General features: G+C 56.9%; 1 protein-coding gene and 1 long non-coding RNA gene across 6 annotated transcripts; one reads left to right on the top strand and one right to left on the bottom strand.

Moving 5' to 3' along the window:
• Positions 1-5278: 5278 nt before the first annotated feature.
• Positions 5279-10217, bottom strand: LOC144336996 (uncharacterized). Its single transcript, XR_013409548.1, has 2 exons — positions 9087-10217; positions 5279-7192 (listed from the first exon to the last, which is right to left on the bottom strand). It is a non-coding gene; the product is annotated as an uncharacterized LOC144336996 (long non-coding RNA).
• On the top strand, positions 5569-13164 carry PEAK3 (PEAK family member 3). 5 transcript variants are annotated; one of them, XM_077979111.1, is made up of 4 exons: positions 5773-6366; positions 6795-6951; positions 9276-9805; positions 11618-13164. In XM_077979111.1, exons 2-4 carry the CDS (start codon positions 6870-6872, stop codon positions 12425-12427), a joined length of 1422 nt encoding a protein of 473 aa, XP_077835237.1. In that variant the 5' UTR covers positions 5773-6366; positions 6795-6869; the 3' UTR covers positions 12428-13164. The 5 variants fall into 5 exon arrangements, with proteins under 5 accessions (XP_077835234.1, XP_077835237.1, XP_014977902.3 ...); XM_015122416.3 differs by having other exon boundaries at positions 5776-6366; positions 6866-6951; XM_077979110.1 differs by having other exon boundaries at positions 6217-6366; positions 6866-6986; positions 9251-9805.
• The last annotated feature ends 687 nt before the right edge of the window (positions 13165-13851 follow it).

Here is a 13851-nt window from a genome sequence, read left to right as displayed (position 1 = left end):
GGGGCAGGGCTGAGGGATGAGGGGCTGCTGGGGTCCCCAGGGGAAGCCAACCCTGAGAGAATTCCACGCCACTAGTGACGTGTGATAGGCCACACTTCTGCAGCGCCCATGCTGTTCCCAGCGCTGTTCCAGGCGCTGTGTGTGTTGCCTCCTTTCACACTGAGGCCAGCCCTGCGAGCTGGGTGGATCCTGTTAACGAACCCATTTTACAGATGGGTCGAGCGAGGGGCAGAGAATGGAGGGAAGCCGCTCTGAGACCCCAGCTAGGGACAGGTGGGGGCTGAGAAGAGTGGGCAAAGCTGGGCCGTTGGGAAACTCCCTCCCCAGCCTCAGGCCAGGGAAGAAAGAAGACATGGGTCCCCGCGGTGCCTCCTGGAATTGGCCTGTCGGGGAGTCTGGGTGCTGCTGACAGGGTCCCACGTCTGCCCTGCCTGTCTCTGAGGGCTCCCAGAAAAACCAGGGAGTCTTGGCTTTGGAAGTGAGATTAATAAAGTGCTTTAGCCCGCGCCAGTCCTCACTGACAGATGGGGAGATCGAGGCACAGAGCAGCAACAGATGGGGAAGCCGAGGCACGGAGAGGCGACAGGTGGGGAAACTGAGGCACAGTGGGCGTGAAGGCTCAAACCCCACCCACCCAGGAAGGCACAGGGAGAAGCTCGTGTTTTTTCAGGAAGGAGGTGGACGGAACCAGAGTGCAGAAGTTCCAGCCAAGAGCAGCCTCCCACTCGCCACAGCCCAGTGTCGGTCTCCGGACCTCGGTTCCCCCGTTTGAACCTAGGACTAAGGTTCCTTTACTTCCCTGCCCTTCGGGGGCAGAACAGAGGCCCGTCAGGGACTGTGAGGCGTCCCTCTCTCCATGCCTGGTTTCAAGGCAGCTGGAGGGTGAGGGGGGCTCTAGGCTGTGGGACTCTCCGGTGGGGACTGATTTCCCGTTCTCTCCTGCAACAAAGGCAGGTGAAACTATTGTCCTGTGGGCCTCAGAGTCCCCATCCAGGAGAGCCGCCCGTTCCCCGTGCAACGCTCTGAGTGCCTGACATGAACCAGGTGCAACCTCCAAGCTTTCCATGAATCCTGTCTCCTTTATGGGGTGCCCTGCGGGGAGGGCAGGGGAGACCTCAGAAGAGGCCCTTCCTGCTCAGGCAGCCAAGACCCAACTAAAGTAACACCCATCTCCTTGGTGGCTGGAAACCCAAGACAGGATCCCTAAAACCAGGACGGGACCAAGCCATCCTCATGCCTCATGTCTGGGTGGCTTCTGACCAAGCCTGCCTTGACTTCCCCTCCCAGACAGAGCTAGGACCAGCCCCAGCCCACGCCTGCACCCTCGTGGGTCTCTCACCCCCATCTTCTGGACGTGGACGCGTGTTTGGGGTGTCTCTCTCTCTCCCACATCCCCCCAGCAAGCCGACATCTTTTCCAGGTGATTCCTTGAGCCCCGCATATTAACTTCCCTCCTGTTTTCCTCCGCAAGACAGAGACACGATTCCCACACGCAAGCTTTTGCTCGTGGGGCCAAGGGAAGCTGGAGCTCAGGTCTCTGGCTTCCATTGCTGCGTGGCCTGGGGCAAGTCACTGCCCCTCTCTGTGCCTCGGTTTGTTTGTCTGTAATTTGGAAGATAATAATCCTGCAATAGGCTGGGCATGGTGGCTCACATCTGTAATCCCAGCACTTTGGGAGGCTGAGGCGAGTGGGTCACCTGTGGTCAGGAGTTCGAGACCAGCCTAGCCAACATTGTGAAACCCCATCTTAACAAAAAATACAAAAATTTGCCGGGTGTGGTGGCAGCCGCCTGTAATCCCAGCTACTCAGGAGGCTGAGGCAGGAGAACCACCTGAATCCAGGAGGCGGAGATTGCAGTGAGGCAAGATCGTGCCACTGTGCTCCAGCCTAAGCAACAAGAGGGAAACTACCTCAAATAATAATAATAATAATAATAATAATAATCCTGCAATAGTTCTGTGGTATGCAGGATAAAAACTGCATGAGTTTCCTACAACTGCAGTTACAAATGGCCACAAACCTAGTAGCTTAAAATAACTTAAAATTATGATCTGACAGATCTGGAGCCCCAAAGTCGAAAATCAGCAGGGCTGTTTCCTCCAGACGTCCCAGGGGAGAATCTACTTTCTGCCTTTTCTGGCTCCAGAGCCGCCTGCATCCGTGGGCTCGTGGCCACATCATTCTGACCTCTGTTTCGGTCATCACGTCTTCTTCTCTAACCCTGAGCCACCTGCCTTCCTCCTTACAAGGACCCCTATGTGGACACTGAGCCCCCCAAAAATGAAGATCTCCCTATCTGATGAAAGGTAGCAGAATTCCATCTGCAACCTTGATCCCCCTCACCAGACAGCTGCCTCGTCAGATTCCGGAGATGAGGACACAGGAGCTTTTTGGGGCTGTTATTCTGCTTACTAAAAAAAACCAAAAACAAACAAACAAAAAACGGGTCAGGCACAGTGGCTCCTGCCTGTAATCCCAGCACTTTGGGAGGCCGAGGCAGGGGGATCACTTAAGGTCAGGAGTTCAAGACCAGCCTGGCCAACATGGTGAAACCCCATCTGTACTAAAAATACAAAAATGACCCAGGTGTGGTGGACGTGCGCCTGTAATCCCAGCTACTCGGGAGGCTGAGGCAGGAGAATCGCTTGAACCAGGGAGGCGGAGGTTGCAGTGAGCCAAGATCGCACCACGGCACTCCAGCCTGGCGACAGAGTGAGACCCTGTCTCAAACCAAACAGGCATTTTTCTCCGAAAGGCCAAAGTCATGTGAAATCCATCAGCATGTGGCCCCCCTGCCCCGTGCTGGGCAATGCTGGAGACCCAGAGAGAATGTGGTCCCAGCTCCCGCAGCTCAATAAGGGCCTCTCAAATGAAGGGACAACTGTAGGATCTGGAGGGGCCTGATCCAGAGGCCACACCACACTATGAACTTTTTTCTTTTTTTTTTTGAGACAGAGTTTCACTCTTGTCACCTGGACTGGAGTGCATTGGCACAATCTTGGCTCACTGCAACCTCTGCCTCCTGGGTTCAAACGATTCTCCTGCCTCAGCCTCCTGAGTAGCTGGGATTACAGGCGCAGGCTACCACGTCTGCCTAATTTTGTATTTTTAGTAGAGACAGGGTTTCACCACGTTGGCCAGGATGGTCTCGATCTCCCGAGCTCAGGTGATGTGCCCGCCTCGGCCTCCCAAAGTGCTGAGATTACAGGCATGAGCCACCATGCCCAGGCTTTTTTTTTTTTTTTTTTTTAAATGGAGTCTTGCTGTGTTGCCCAGGCTGGAGTGCAGTGGTGGGATCTCAGCTCACTGCAACCTCTGCCTCCCAGGTTCAGGTGATTCTCCTGCCTCAGCCTCCAGAGTAGCTGGGATTATGGGTACCCACCTCCATGCCCGGCTAATTTTTTGTATAGGCATTTGACCAGCTTTTGCATCATTTTAAACTCTGTGCCCTGGCCAGGCGCAGTGGCTCACGCCTGTAACCCCAGCACTTTGGGAGGCCGAGGTGGGCAGGTCACCTGAGGTCAGGAGTTTGAGACCAGCCTGGCCAACATGGTGAAACCCTAACTCTACTAAAAATAATAATAATAATACAAAAATTAGCCAGGTATGGTAGCCGGTGGCTGTAGTACCTTGGGAGCCTGAGGCAGGAGAATTGCTTGAACCCGGGAGGCAGAGGTTGGAGTCAGCCAAGATTGCGCCACTGCACTCCAGCCTGGGCGACAGAGTGAGACTCCACCTGAAAAATAAATAAACAAGGCCGGGAGCGGTGGCTCAAGCCTGTAATCCCAGCACTTTGGGAGGCCGAGACGGGCGGATCACGAGCTCAGGAGATCGAGACCATCCTGGGTAACACAGTGAAACCCCGTCTCTACTAAAAATACAAAAACTTAGCCGGGCGAGGTGGCAGGCGCCTGTAGTCCCAGCTACTCGGGAGGCTGAGGCAGGAGAATGGCGTGAACCCGGGAGGCGGAGCTTGCAGTGAGCTGAGATCCGGCCACTGCACTCCAGCCTGGGTGACAGAGCGAGACTCCGTCTCAAAAAAAAAAAAAATTAAAAAATTAAAAAAATAAATAAATAAATAAATAAACAAAATAAAAACTAACCAGGCATGGTGGTGCACGCCAGTGGTCCCGGCTACTCAGGAGGCTGAGGTGGGAGGATCACTTGAGCCCAGGAAGCAGAGGCTGCCGCGAGCTATGATCACACCACTGCACTCCAGCCTGGGCGACACAGTGTAGGTGACGGAGCGAGACCCTGACTCAAAGAAAAAAAAGTATGGCATGGGACCCACTCGAAGGATGTTCATAAGGGAAAGGTAGTCTCCTTCCTCTCCTTCCCTTTCTCAGGGGATTGGGGGAGGCCAGGGAGACTCAGCAGTGGCTCTGTGGACCTCTGCTCCCAGCCTCGAGCTGCTGTGTGACCCTGGATGGAGCCCATATTGTCTCTGGGCCCATTTCCTTCAGGGAAATGGGATCGGGAACCCCTCATGAAACACACTCAATCTTTGCTGCAAGAACATCTTTGGGGCCGGGCAGGTTGGCTCACACCTGTGATCCTAGCACTTTGGGAGGCCGAGGCAGTGCAGCAGGACGAACCGCAGACAAAACTCCTTAGACACTGGATTAAAGAAGGAAGTGGATTATTCGGCCGGGAGCATCGGCAGACTTGTGTCTTAAGAGCCGAGCTCCCCAAAAAAAACATTCTTGGCCTTTTTAAAGACTCACAAGTTTAAAGGGTCCATGTGAAAGGGTCGTGATAAATCGAGCAAATGTGGGGAACGTGACTGGGGACTACAGGCATGAGCTAACAGACCAAAAAGTTTTACAATGCTTTTTCCATACAGTGTCTGGAATTTACAGACAACACAAGTAGTTTAGGTCAGGGGTCAATGTTATTATTATTACTTTTTTTTTTTCTTTTTTTTTTTTTGAGACGGAGTCTCGCTCTGTCGCCCAGGCTGGAGTGCAGTGGCGCGATCTCGGCTCACTGCAAGCTCTGCCTCCCGGGTTCACGCCATTCTCCTGCCTCAGCCTCCCGAGTAGCTGGGACTACAGGCGCCCGCCACCACGCCTGGCTGATTTTTTGTATTTTTAGTAGAGACGGGGTTTCACCGTGTTAGCCAGGATGGTCTCGATCTCCTGACCTCGTGATCCGCCCACCTCAGCCTCCCAAAGTGCTGGGATTATAGGCGTGAGCCACCGCGCCCCGCCTATTATTACTTTTTTTAACTCCTAGGGCCGGATGGTTTTGCCAAGGTTGTCTGGCTATTTATCTTACTTTTGTTTCTTTCTAACTGTTTGCTTTGTCTCTCTCCTCCTGTCTTGTGAACTAGGCAAGGTGAGGGGAGGAGGGCAGCAGGAGGAGTAGTGGGCTCCTTCCCTAGCCAGAGGATCGCCCCAGGAGTTCGTTGCAGGCTGCAGTGAGCTGCGATTGCCCCACTGCGCTCCAGCCCGGGCAACAGTGTGAGACCCTGTCTCCAAAAAAAAAAAAAGAAGACAGTTTTGACAGGCACACACTTCAGCTGGAATTTCACCCCGCGTCTGCTTTTCCTTGGGTTTTTTCCATTCTTGATTTTTCCATTTATGGTGATTTTATCTACAACGTCTTTTCTAAATAAATGCATCGAGGCAGTGAGGAAGGGGGAAGGGGGAAAGTGAGCCGATTCCGTTTTTTCAAAGAGAAATCCAGCAGGCGGGGCTGTTACCAGGCGGGATGCGGGAGACGCTTTTCTTTATTGGCCAGAGCACGGAGAGGGGCGGGGATTTGTCCACAGTCACACAGCCAGGCGCGGCAGAGCCCGGAGGGTCCTCGCCCACACTCCGCATTCGGGGGCCCTGGGATCGGGCAGGGGGCCGCTGGGGGCTCCTCAAGATGCTGCCACAGGAGGGGAGGCGGTTCCCGGGGAAGTGAAACCCACAGACCCCACTTTCACCTTCTCCAGGGACAGCCGTCACCACGTTCTGTGCCCTCCCTACGGTGGGCCAGCTCTGCCCCTCTGCCCATCTCACAGGGCTCCTCACTGCCCCTACCCCAGCCTGGCCTCTGAGGCTGTCAGCCCTGGTGCTATTGACTTTCAGATCCCACCTCCTGGTCTCCGTCCGGGCTGTTCCCTCCGCCCGGGATGCTGTTCCCGGCTACATCCTGTCCTCTGAGGGCGGGCAGGGGAGGGGGCGGCCGCAGTTGGTGGGGAAGTGTTGCCCAAATGCCCCCGCCCCACCCCGGGCTGCGGTCTGACAGTTGGCCGGACGTTTTCCTGTCAGCTGCCGGCGCTAGGTCAGACCCCTCCTGCGAGGCCAGGGGCTGTGGCCATTGGGAGTTCGTCCCCCAGGACCCCTCCTCCCCCAGAGGGCACGCCAGTCTTGAAGGTAGGGGGCTCCTGGAGCAGGGAGCTGGACAGAAGCGGTTACTTTTTCAGGTTGGGATCTGGGCGGGGGTGGGTTGGGGCCTGGTTGCCGACAGCAACCGCACAGCTGAGCCCTCAGGGAGGAGGCCTGAGTGTGGATCCCTGGGTCCCTGGACACTGTCTCCCCCACAACTGACCCCCAAAGACCTGTTCTCAGGCTGAACATTCTGTCCCCATCCCAAATGTGCAGTGGGGGTTCCTTCCCACTGCCTGGAAGATTGATGGATGACACACCTGCCTCATGATTGAGGAAGTAGGCCCAGAGAGGGCAGGAAACCCACTCGGGATCACACAGCAGGGTCAAAACTGGACAAGGGAGTGGAGTGTGGGTGCCCCTGTTCTCACCAAGGGCCCTGGAGCAGGGGGCCTCAACGGTCTCCCATGCTGTAGCACTCACGGACCCCTCCCATGTCGCCCTGTGCGTGTGCCACCCCACCACGCCCCGTCTGACCTTCCCCCAGCAACATGAGCAGCCCGGAGACTCCCACAGAGCCCCCCGAGCCCGACGACCCCACCTGGTCGACTCAGCCCACATATAGCAACCTCGGTGAGCAGCTCCCCGGGGAGCCCTGGGCCGGGGGCGTGCAGGGAGCGGCAGGGGGTGGAGGACACCGTGGCCTCTGGGAACAGCAGCAGTTGGTAAAATGAGTGACCTCAGGAAGGCCCGGAGTGGGCGAGGGCTGAAAAATAACCTGTGGGTTGGTGGGCGGGGTGTGTTGGCTCACGCCTGTAATCCCAGCACCTTGGGAGGCCGAGGCGGGTGGATCCCTTGAGTCCAGGAGACCAGCCTGGGCAACATAATGAGACCCCCCCAATCTCTACAAAAAAAAATAATAATAATAAGATGGACATGGTGTCAAGCGCCTGCAGTCCCAGCTACTGGGGAGGCTGAGGCAGGAGGATCCCTTGAGCCCAGGAGGTCAAGGCTGCAGTGAGCCATGAATTGGAAAAAAATATATACCATTAAAAAGAGAGAGGGAGGCCGGGCGCGGTGGCTCAAGCCTGTAATCCCAGCACTTTGGGAGGCCGAGACGGGTGGATCACGAGGTTAGAAGATCGAGACCATCCTGGCGAACACGGTGAAACCCCGTCTCTACTAAAAAAAAAAATACAAAAACTAGCCGGGCGAGATGGCGGGCGCCTGTAGTCCCAGTTACTTGGGAGGCTGAGGCAGGAGAATGGCGTAAACCCGGGAGGCGGAGCTTGCAGTGAGCTGAGATCCAGCCACTGCACTCCAGCCGGGGCGACAGAGTGAGACTCCGTCTCAAAAAAAAAAAAAAAAAAAAAAGAGAGAGGGGCTGGGCACGGTAACTCATGCCTGTAATCCCACCCTTTAATCCCAGCACTTTGGGAGATCAAGGAGGAGGATCACTTGAGGCCAGGAGTTCAAGACCAGTCTGGCCAACATGGCAAAACCAGTCTCTGCTAAAAATACAAAAATTAGTGGCCGGGCGCGGTGGCTCAAGCCTGTAATCCCAGCACTTTGGGAGGCCGAGAAGGGTGGATCACGAGGTCAGGAGATCGAGACCACCCTGGCTAACACGGTGAAACCCCGTCTCTACTAAAAAATACAAAAAAACTAGCCGGGCGAGGTGGCGGGCGTCTGTAGTCCCAGCTACTCGGGAGGCTGAGGCAGGAGAATGGTGTAAACCCGGGAGGCGGAGCTTGCAGTGAGCTGAGATCCAGCCACTGCACTCCAACCTGGGTGACAGAGCGAGACTCCGTCTCAAAAAAAAAAAAAAAAAAAAAAAAAAATTAGCCAGACATGGTAGTGGACGCCTGTAATTCCAGCTACTCGAGAGGCTGAGGCAGGAGACTTCCTTGAACCTGGGAGGCAGAGGTTTCAGGGAGCCAAGATTGAGCCACTGTACTCCAGCCTGGGCGACAGAGGGAGACTCTATCTCAAAAAAAAAAAAAAAAAAAAAAAAAAAAGGCCGGGTGCGATGATTCAAGCCTGTAATCCTAGCACTTTAGGAGGCTGAGTCAGGCAGATCGCCTGAGGTCAGGAGTTTGAAACCAGCCTGGCTAATATGGTGAAACCCCATCTCCACTACTAAAAATACAAAAATTAGCCGGGCATAGTGGCGGGTGCCTGTAATCCCAGCTACTCGGGAGGCTGAGGTGGGAGAATCGCTTGAACCCAGGAGACAGATGTTGCAGCGAGCCGAGATTGGGCCACTGCACTCCAGGCTGGGCGATAGAGCAAGACTTAAAAAAAAAAAAAAGCCAGAGAGACACCTGCCCAAAGTCACAGAGGTAAGAGTAGGAGTCGCTGAGTGCTGGGTGGCACCATTCTCTGAAACTGATCCATCCTCCTATGAGCTTCAGTTTCCTCTTCTGTAAGCTCTGTCCCCCAGACTGGAGTGCGGTGGCGCAATCTCGGCTCACTGCAAGCTCCGCCTCCCAGGTTCAAGCCATTATCCTGCTTCAGCCTCCCGAGTAGCTGGGACTACAGGCGCCCGCCACCACGCCTGGCTAATTTTTTGTATTTTTAGGAAAAGACGGGTTTTCACCGTGTTAACCAGGATGGTCTCGATCTCCTGACCTCGTGATCCTCCCGCCTTGGCCTCCCAAAGTGCTGGGATTACAGGCGTGAGCCACCGCGCCCGGCTGCGTCTGGCAAATTTGTTTAAATTTTTGCAGAGAGAGGGTCTCACTAGGTTGCCCAGGCTGGTCTCAGACCCTAAGTTCCAGTGATCCTCCTGCCTCGGCTTCCACCTTCCTAAGTGCTGGGATTACAAGCATGAGCCACCGGCGCCCAGCCTTATTACTTCCATGTTAGAGATGGGGAAACCGAGACTGAGAGGTGGAGTCACGTGTCCCGTTCCCATTCCGCCTGTCTTCAGCCCTCCCCACTGTCTCTCCCTGCAGGTGAGATCCGTGCCCACCTGCTGCCCTCCAAGGCCTGCCGCCCCCGGACCCCTGGGTCCTGCTCCACCGACCCACAGCCCCTGCCCCCACCCCTGCCCAAGAAAATCCTAACCCGGACCCAGTCACTGCCCAACCGCAGGACCTCCCATGCCAGTTCCATCCAAGTACAGCTGCCTCGGAGGCCCTTTCTGGGGTCCCACAGTGTGGACAAGAGCCAGGCTGAGGTGGGACCAGCTTGTCCCCCTGCAGAGCTGACCTTTGGCCTGACTGATGCCCCGCTGGGCCTCTCTCTCCGCAATCTGCACAGTCCAGAGGCTGTGCACGCTGCATTGGCTGCCCAGCAACTGCAGGGCCTCCATGCCATCTATGCCCGGCTCCGTGCCCGGTTCATGGGGGGCCACCCCGGGCCCTGCCGCCCTGGCCACGGCTTCCGCCTCCTGGACAGCTCGCCCTGCGCAGAGAGCGGGGATGCCCTGTACTACCGCGTGGTACGCGTGCATGACGACGCCTGGCACATCCTGGTCGCCAAGGTGAGACCCACGGCCCCACCTTCTCTAAGGTGTCCCCAGTGTCCCATCTTAGGCATAACTCAGGGCTTGTTTCGCTTGGCCTTTCTGTGAGTCAGTTCTCTCACTGCTGTAAAGAAATACTGGAGCCCAGCGCTCACACCTGTCATCCGAGCACTTTGGGAGGCCACAGCGGGCGGATCACGAGGTCAGGAGATCGAGACCATCCTGGCTAACACGGTGAAACCCCCGTCTCTACTAAAAATACAAAAAAATTAGCCAGGCGTGATGGCGGGCACCTGTAGTCCCAGCTACTTGGGAGGCTGAGGCAGGAGAATGGCATGAACCTGGGGGGCAGTGAGCCAAGAATGCGCCACTGCACTCCAGCCTGGGCAACAGAGCGACTCTGTCTCAAAAAAAAAAAAAAAAAAGAAAAGGCTGGGCAGCACAGTGGCTCACGCCTGTAATCTCAGCACTTTGGGAGGCCAAGGCGGGCAGATCATGAGGTCAGGAGTTCGAGACCAGCCTGGCCACATAATGAAACTCCGTCTCTACTAAAAATACAAAAATTAGCCAGGCGTGGTGGTGTGCGCCTGTAGTCCCAGCTACTTGGAGGCTGAGGCAGGAGAATCGCTTGAACCCGGAGGTGGGGGTTGCAGTGAGCTGAGATTGCACCACTGTATTCCAACCTGGGAGACAGAGTGAGACTCTGTCTCAAAAAAAAAAAAAAAGTAAAGTAAAGAAAAAAAGGAATACTGGAGACTGGGTCATTTATAGAGAAAAGAGCCTTAACTGGCTCATGGTTCTGGTGGCTTCTGCTTCTGGAGAGGCCTCAGGAAGCTTCCAATCATAGTGGAAGGCGAAGCGGGAGCAGCCATCTCATATGGTAGGAGCAGGAGGAAGGGAGGGAGGAGGTGCCACGCACCTTTACACAGCCGGATCTCACGAGAACTCACACGCTATCCCAACGACAGTGCCAAGGAGGATGGTGCTGAGCCATTCATGATAAACTACCCCCCAAGATCCAGCTACCTCCCACCAGATCCCACCTCCAACACTGGGGATTACAATTGGCCATGAGATTTGGTGAGGACACAGATCCAGACCGAATTAGACTTGTTTATTTTGCAACTAACACGTGAATCAACACAGTTAACCCAGGAAACCCTGTTTCTAAAGTGTGGGGCCATGGATATGGCCTTGGAGCCCTCGTCAAAGCCCCTCCCACACCTCTCTGGACGGGATCTGTTTTTTTGTTGTTGTTTTTGGGTTTTTTTTGTTTTTTGTTTTTTTTTTGAGACAGAGTCTCACTCTGTTGCCCAGGCTGGAGTGCAGTGGTGCGATCTCCGCTCACTGCAACCTCCGCCTTCCGGGTTCAAGCGATTCTCTCATCTCAGCCTCCGAAGTAGCTGGGATTACAGGCGCGCCACCACGCCAGCTAGTTTTGTATTTTTAGTAGAGACGAGCGTTCCCTGTGTTGACCAGGCTGGTCTCGAACTCCTGACCTCAGCGATCCCCCTGCCTCCCAAAGTGCTGGGATTACAGGCGTGAGCCACCGTGCCCAGCCCAGGAATCTGCTTTCGAACTCATTGCCCAGGGACACTGCCACCATCTTCTTCCCTGGCTTAATTTTCCTAAAAGCCCTTACTGGTGACTGACTACCCAATTAACATGGACCTCCTGCTGCTGGAGGGATGCGGGCAGTCTCCCACCCCCAGCCATAGTGGGGGCAGTTTGGGGGTGAGCGGGGGAGACTTCGTGGCAGGTCGCTCTGGGGCGGGCAGTGCTGGTGGGGGGCCCAGTGATTCAGGCCCCTTCACCCCCTCTGCCTTGCAGGTACCCAAGCCCGGGGCGGACGTGCCCCACCCGTGGGGCCTGGAGCTGCAGGCCTCCCTGTCTCCACACTTCAATCTGCAGGGGTTGTGTGGCGTGGTGCCTGAAGGCACACTGCCCGGGGCGCCCTGGAGAGGCGCGGTGGCGCTGGCAGCGGAGGTGCCGGAGCGCACGGTGGCGCAGTGGCTGGTGGAGGCCTGCACGCAGCCGCCGGAGGAGTTCGTGTGGGCCGTGGCCCTGGTGCTGCTGCAGCTGAGCGCGGCCCTGGAGTTCCTGGAGGCGTGGGGCGCGGCCCTGGTCGAGTTGCGGCCAGAGAACTTGTTGCTGGCGGCACCTCGGGGCTGTGCGGCGACTGGGCATGCGCGCCTACTCCTCGCTGACTTTGGCCGCGTCTGTCTGCAGCCCCCCGGACCCCCGGGCTCCCCGGGCCCCCACGCGCCGCAGCTGGGCAGCCTCCTCCGCGAGATGCTCGGCCTTGCTGCGCCCTCGACCACGCCTTTGACCGCGGGCCTGGAGCGCCTGGCAGCACAGTTGACCCGCTTGCAGCCCTCGGCGTCCCGGACGCGGGGCGCGCTGCAGGCGCTGCTCTGGGGGCCGGGGCCTGAGGTGCGCGGCCGCGGAGCGCCGGTCGGTCCCTGGCTCAGGGCGCTCGGGCCCTGGCTGCGGTTGCGCCGTGGGCTGCTGGTCCTGCGCCTGGCAGAGCGGGCCGCAGGTGGGGAAGCGCCCAGCCTCGAGGACTGGCTGTGTTGCGAATACCTGGCCGAGGCCACCGAGTCCTCTATGGGCCAGGCCCTGGCGCTGCTGTGGGACTGAACCCAACCCAGGGCGAACACACCTGGTCCAGGCCTGCCCAGGAGGCAGGGCTGGGGCTGAGGTCAGCGTCTCTATGATCGCCAAGACGACCTCCTCCTGCCGAGTCCAGGGACGCAGCAGAAAGAGCAGCGCCCCCCTCCAGAGTCTCCCCTCTCGTGCTGGCGATGTGGGTCAAGGGCTTCCCAGGAGTGCAGCTACCCCTGCAGGGCTGGGGGCTGGCCAGCGCCTCCTGTGTGGGCAGCAGCTGTCTGAAGCCAGCAGGCCACTTCCAGGTGTGGACACCCCCGCTGATCAGTGTCTCTCTGTATTCCACCTTCCCCGGCAGCCAGGGCGCTTTTCCGCGGTGGGTCCTGTCATTGTCTCCCTGAGAGGCCAATGCCGGGACCAGAGCATTCCTGGCCCTGGAGCACCCCCTTGTGCTGAAGACGGCCAGCGATTTTGGGCATGTCCCTAGTGGAGAATTGCTTGGTGGTGACACAGGAAGGGAAGGCTCCCTGGGACCCTAGACACCCAGCTCATCTCAGAGGCGTCTGGACTCACCATCCCTAAAACAGTCCCCGCAGTTCCCTGCCACCTCCCCACAATCCCTCTGCACCCACCCTGCCTCCCTTCCTGTTCCTCCATGACACACTAACTTGTTTCCCACCCCCAAGCATCTGTGCAGGCTGTTCCCTCTGCCATACTGTTCCAGTTCCACTTGATCTAAACAAATAAAGGTGCCCCCTCTGGGCCCTCGCTAGCTCCTTACCCTTCGTTCTCCGCCCACTCCCAGGAGCGTTTATTCCTCTGTTACTGTCCCCAAGGCTGTGAGTTCCCTGGGGGCAAAGGCCAGGCTTGGCACACGGTAGGGGCTCACTTAATACTGCAGGATGATGGAATAAACAGGCACAGAGGAGACTCACTGGAGGGGAGTGCAGTCTTTATGCCTCTGACACACCGCACTGCACTTGCCTGTGGCCTGCTTCCTGGAGACTCACAGTTGCCCTTCCATTCCATTCCCCATGGCAGTCCTGGGAGGATCCTTCCAACCCCAGATATGAGGTCCCTCTCCAGCTCAAACACCTCCCATGGCTCCCCAGTGCCTCAGAATACATACAGGTCTCTTCCAAAGTCTCCTCAGTCTCCAACCCCATGTCATTTATCCCTGGAGGTACTTTCCGGCCTCTACGCCTTTGCCCAAGTTGGTTTTTACGCCGGAAACAGCCCCCTCTACTCTGGTTCAGACTCCTATTCATCCTGTAACACCTCAGCTTTAACACCCCTTTTCTGCATTTGCACTGCCCAAATGAGCTGGGAGTGTCTGTGTTCACATCTATCCTCCCAGCCGACCCCACCATGTTCAAACGGCTGAATATCCCCCTGCCCCCGCTCGCCAAGGCTACAATCTCTTCGAGCGCCTTTCCTCCTCTTTCCAACCGGTTTCC

This window comes from Macaca mulatta, chromosome 19 (genome assembly GCF_049350105.2).
Source record: "Macaca mulatta isolate MMU2019108-1 chromosome 19, T2T-MMU8v2.0, whole genome shotgun sequence".
Classification (NCBI taxonomy): Eukaryota; Metazoa; Chordata; class Mammalia; order Primates; family Cercopithecidae; genus Macaca; species Macaca mulatta.
The sequence above is the reverse complement of the archived record's forward strand: the minus strand, read 5'-3'. Positions and strand labels throughout refer to the sequence as shown.

Coding starts and splice junctions, on each gene's coding strand:
- PEAK3 (XM_077979108.1), top strand. CDS start 6,123: ATGCTGTTCCCGGCTACATCCTGTCCTCTGAGGGCGGGCAGGGGAGGG. Junction 6,367..9,275: donor AGGGCACGCCAGTCTTGAAG/GTAGGGGGCTCC, acceptor CTCTCCCTGCAG/GTGAGATCCGTGCCCACCTG. Junction 9,806..11,617: donor GGCACATCCTGGTCGCCAAG/GTGAGACCCACG, acceptor TCTGCCTTGCAG/GTACCCAAGCCCGGGGCGGA.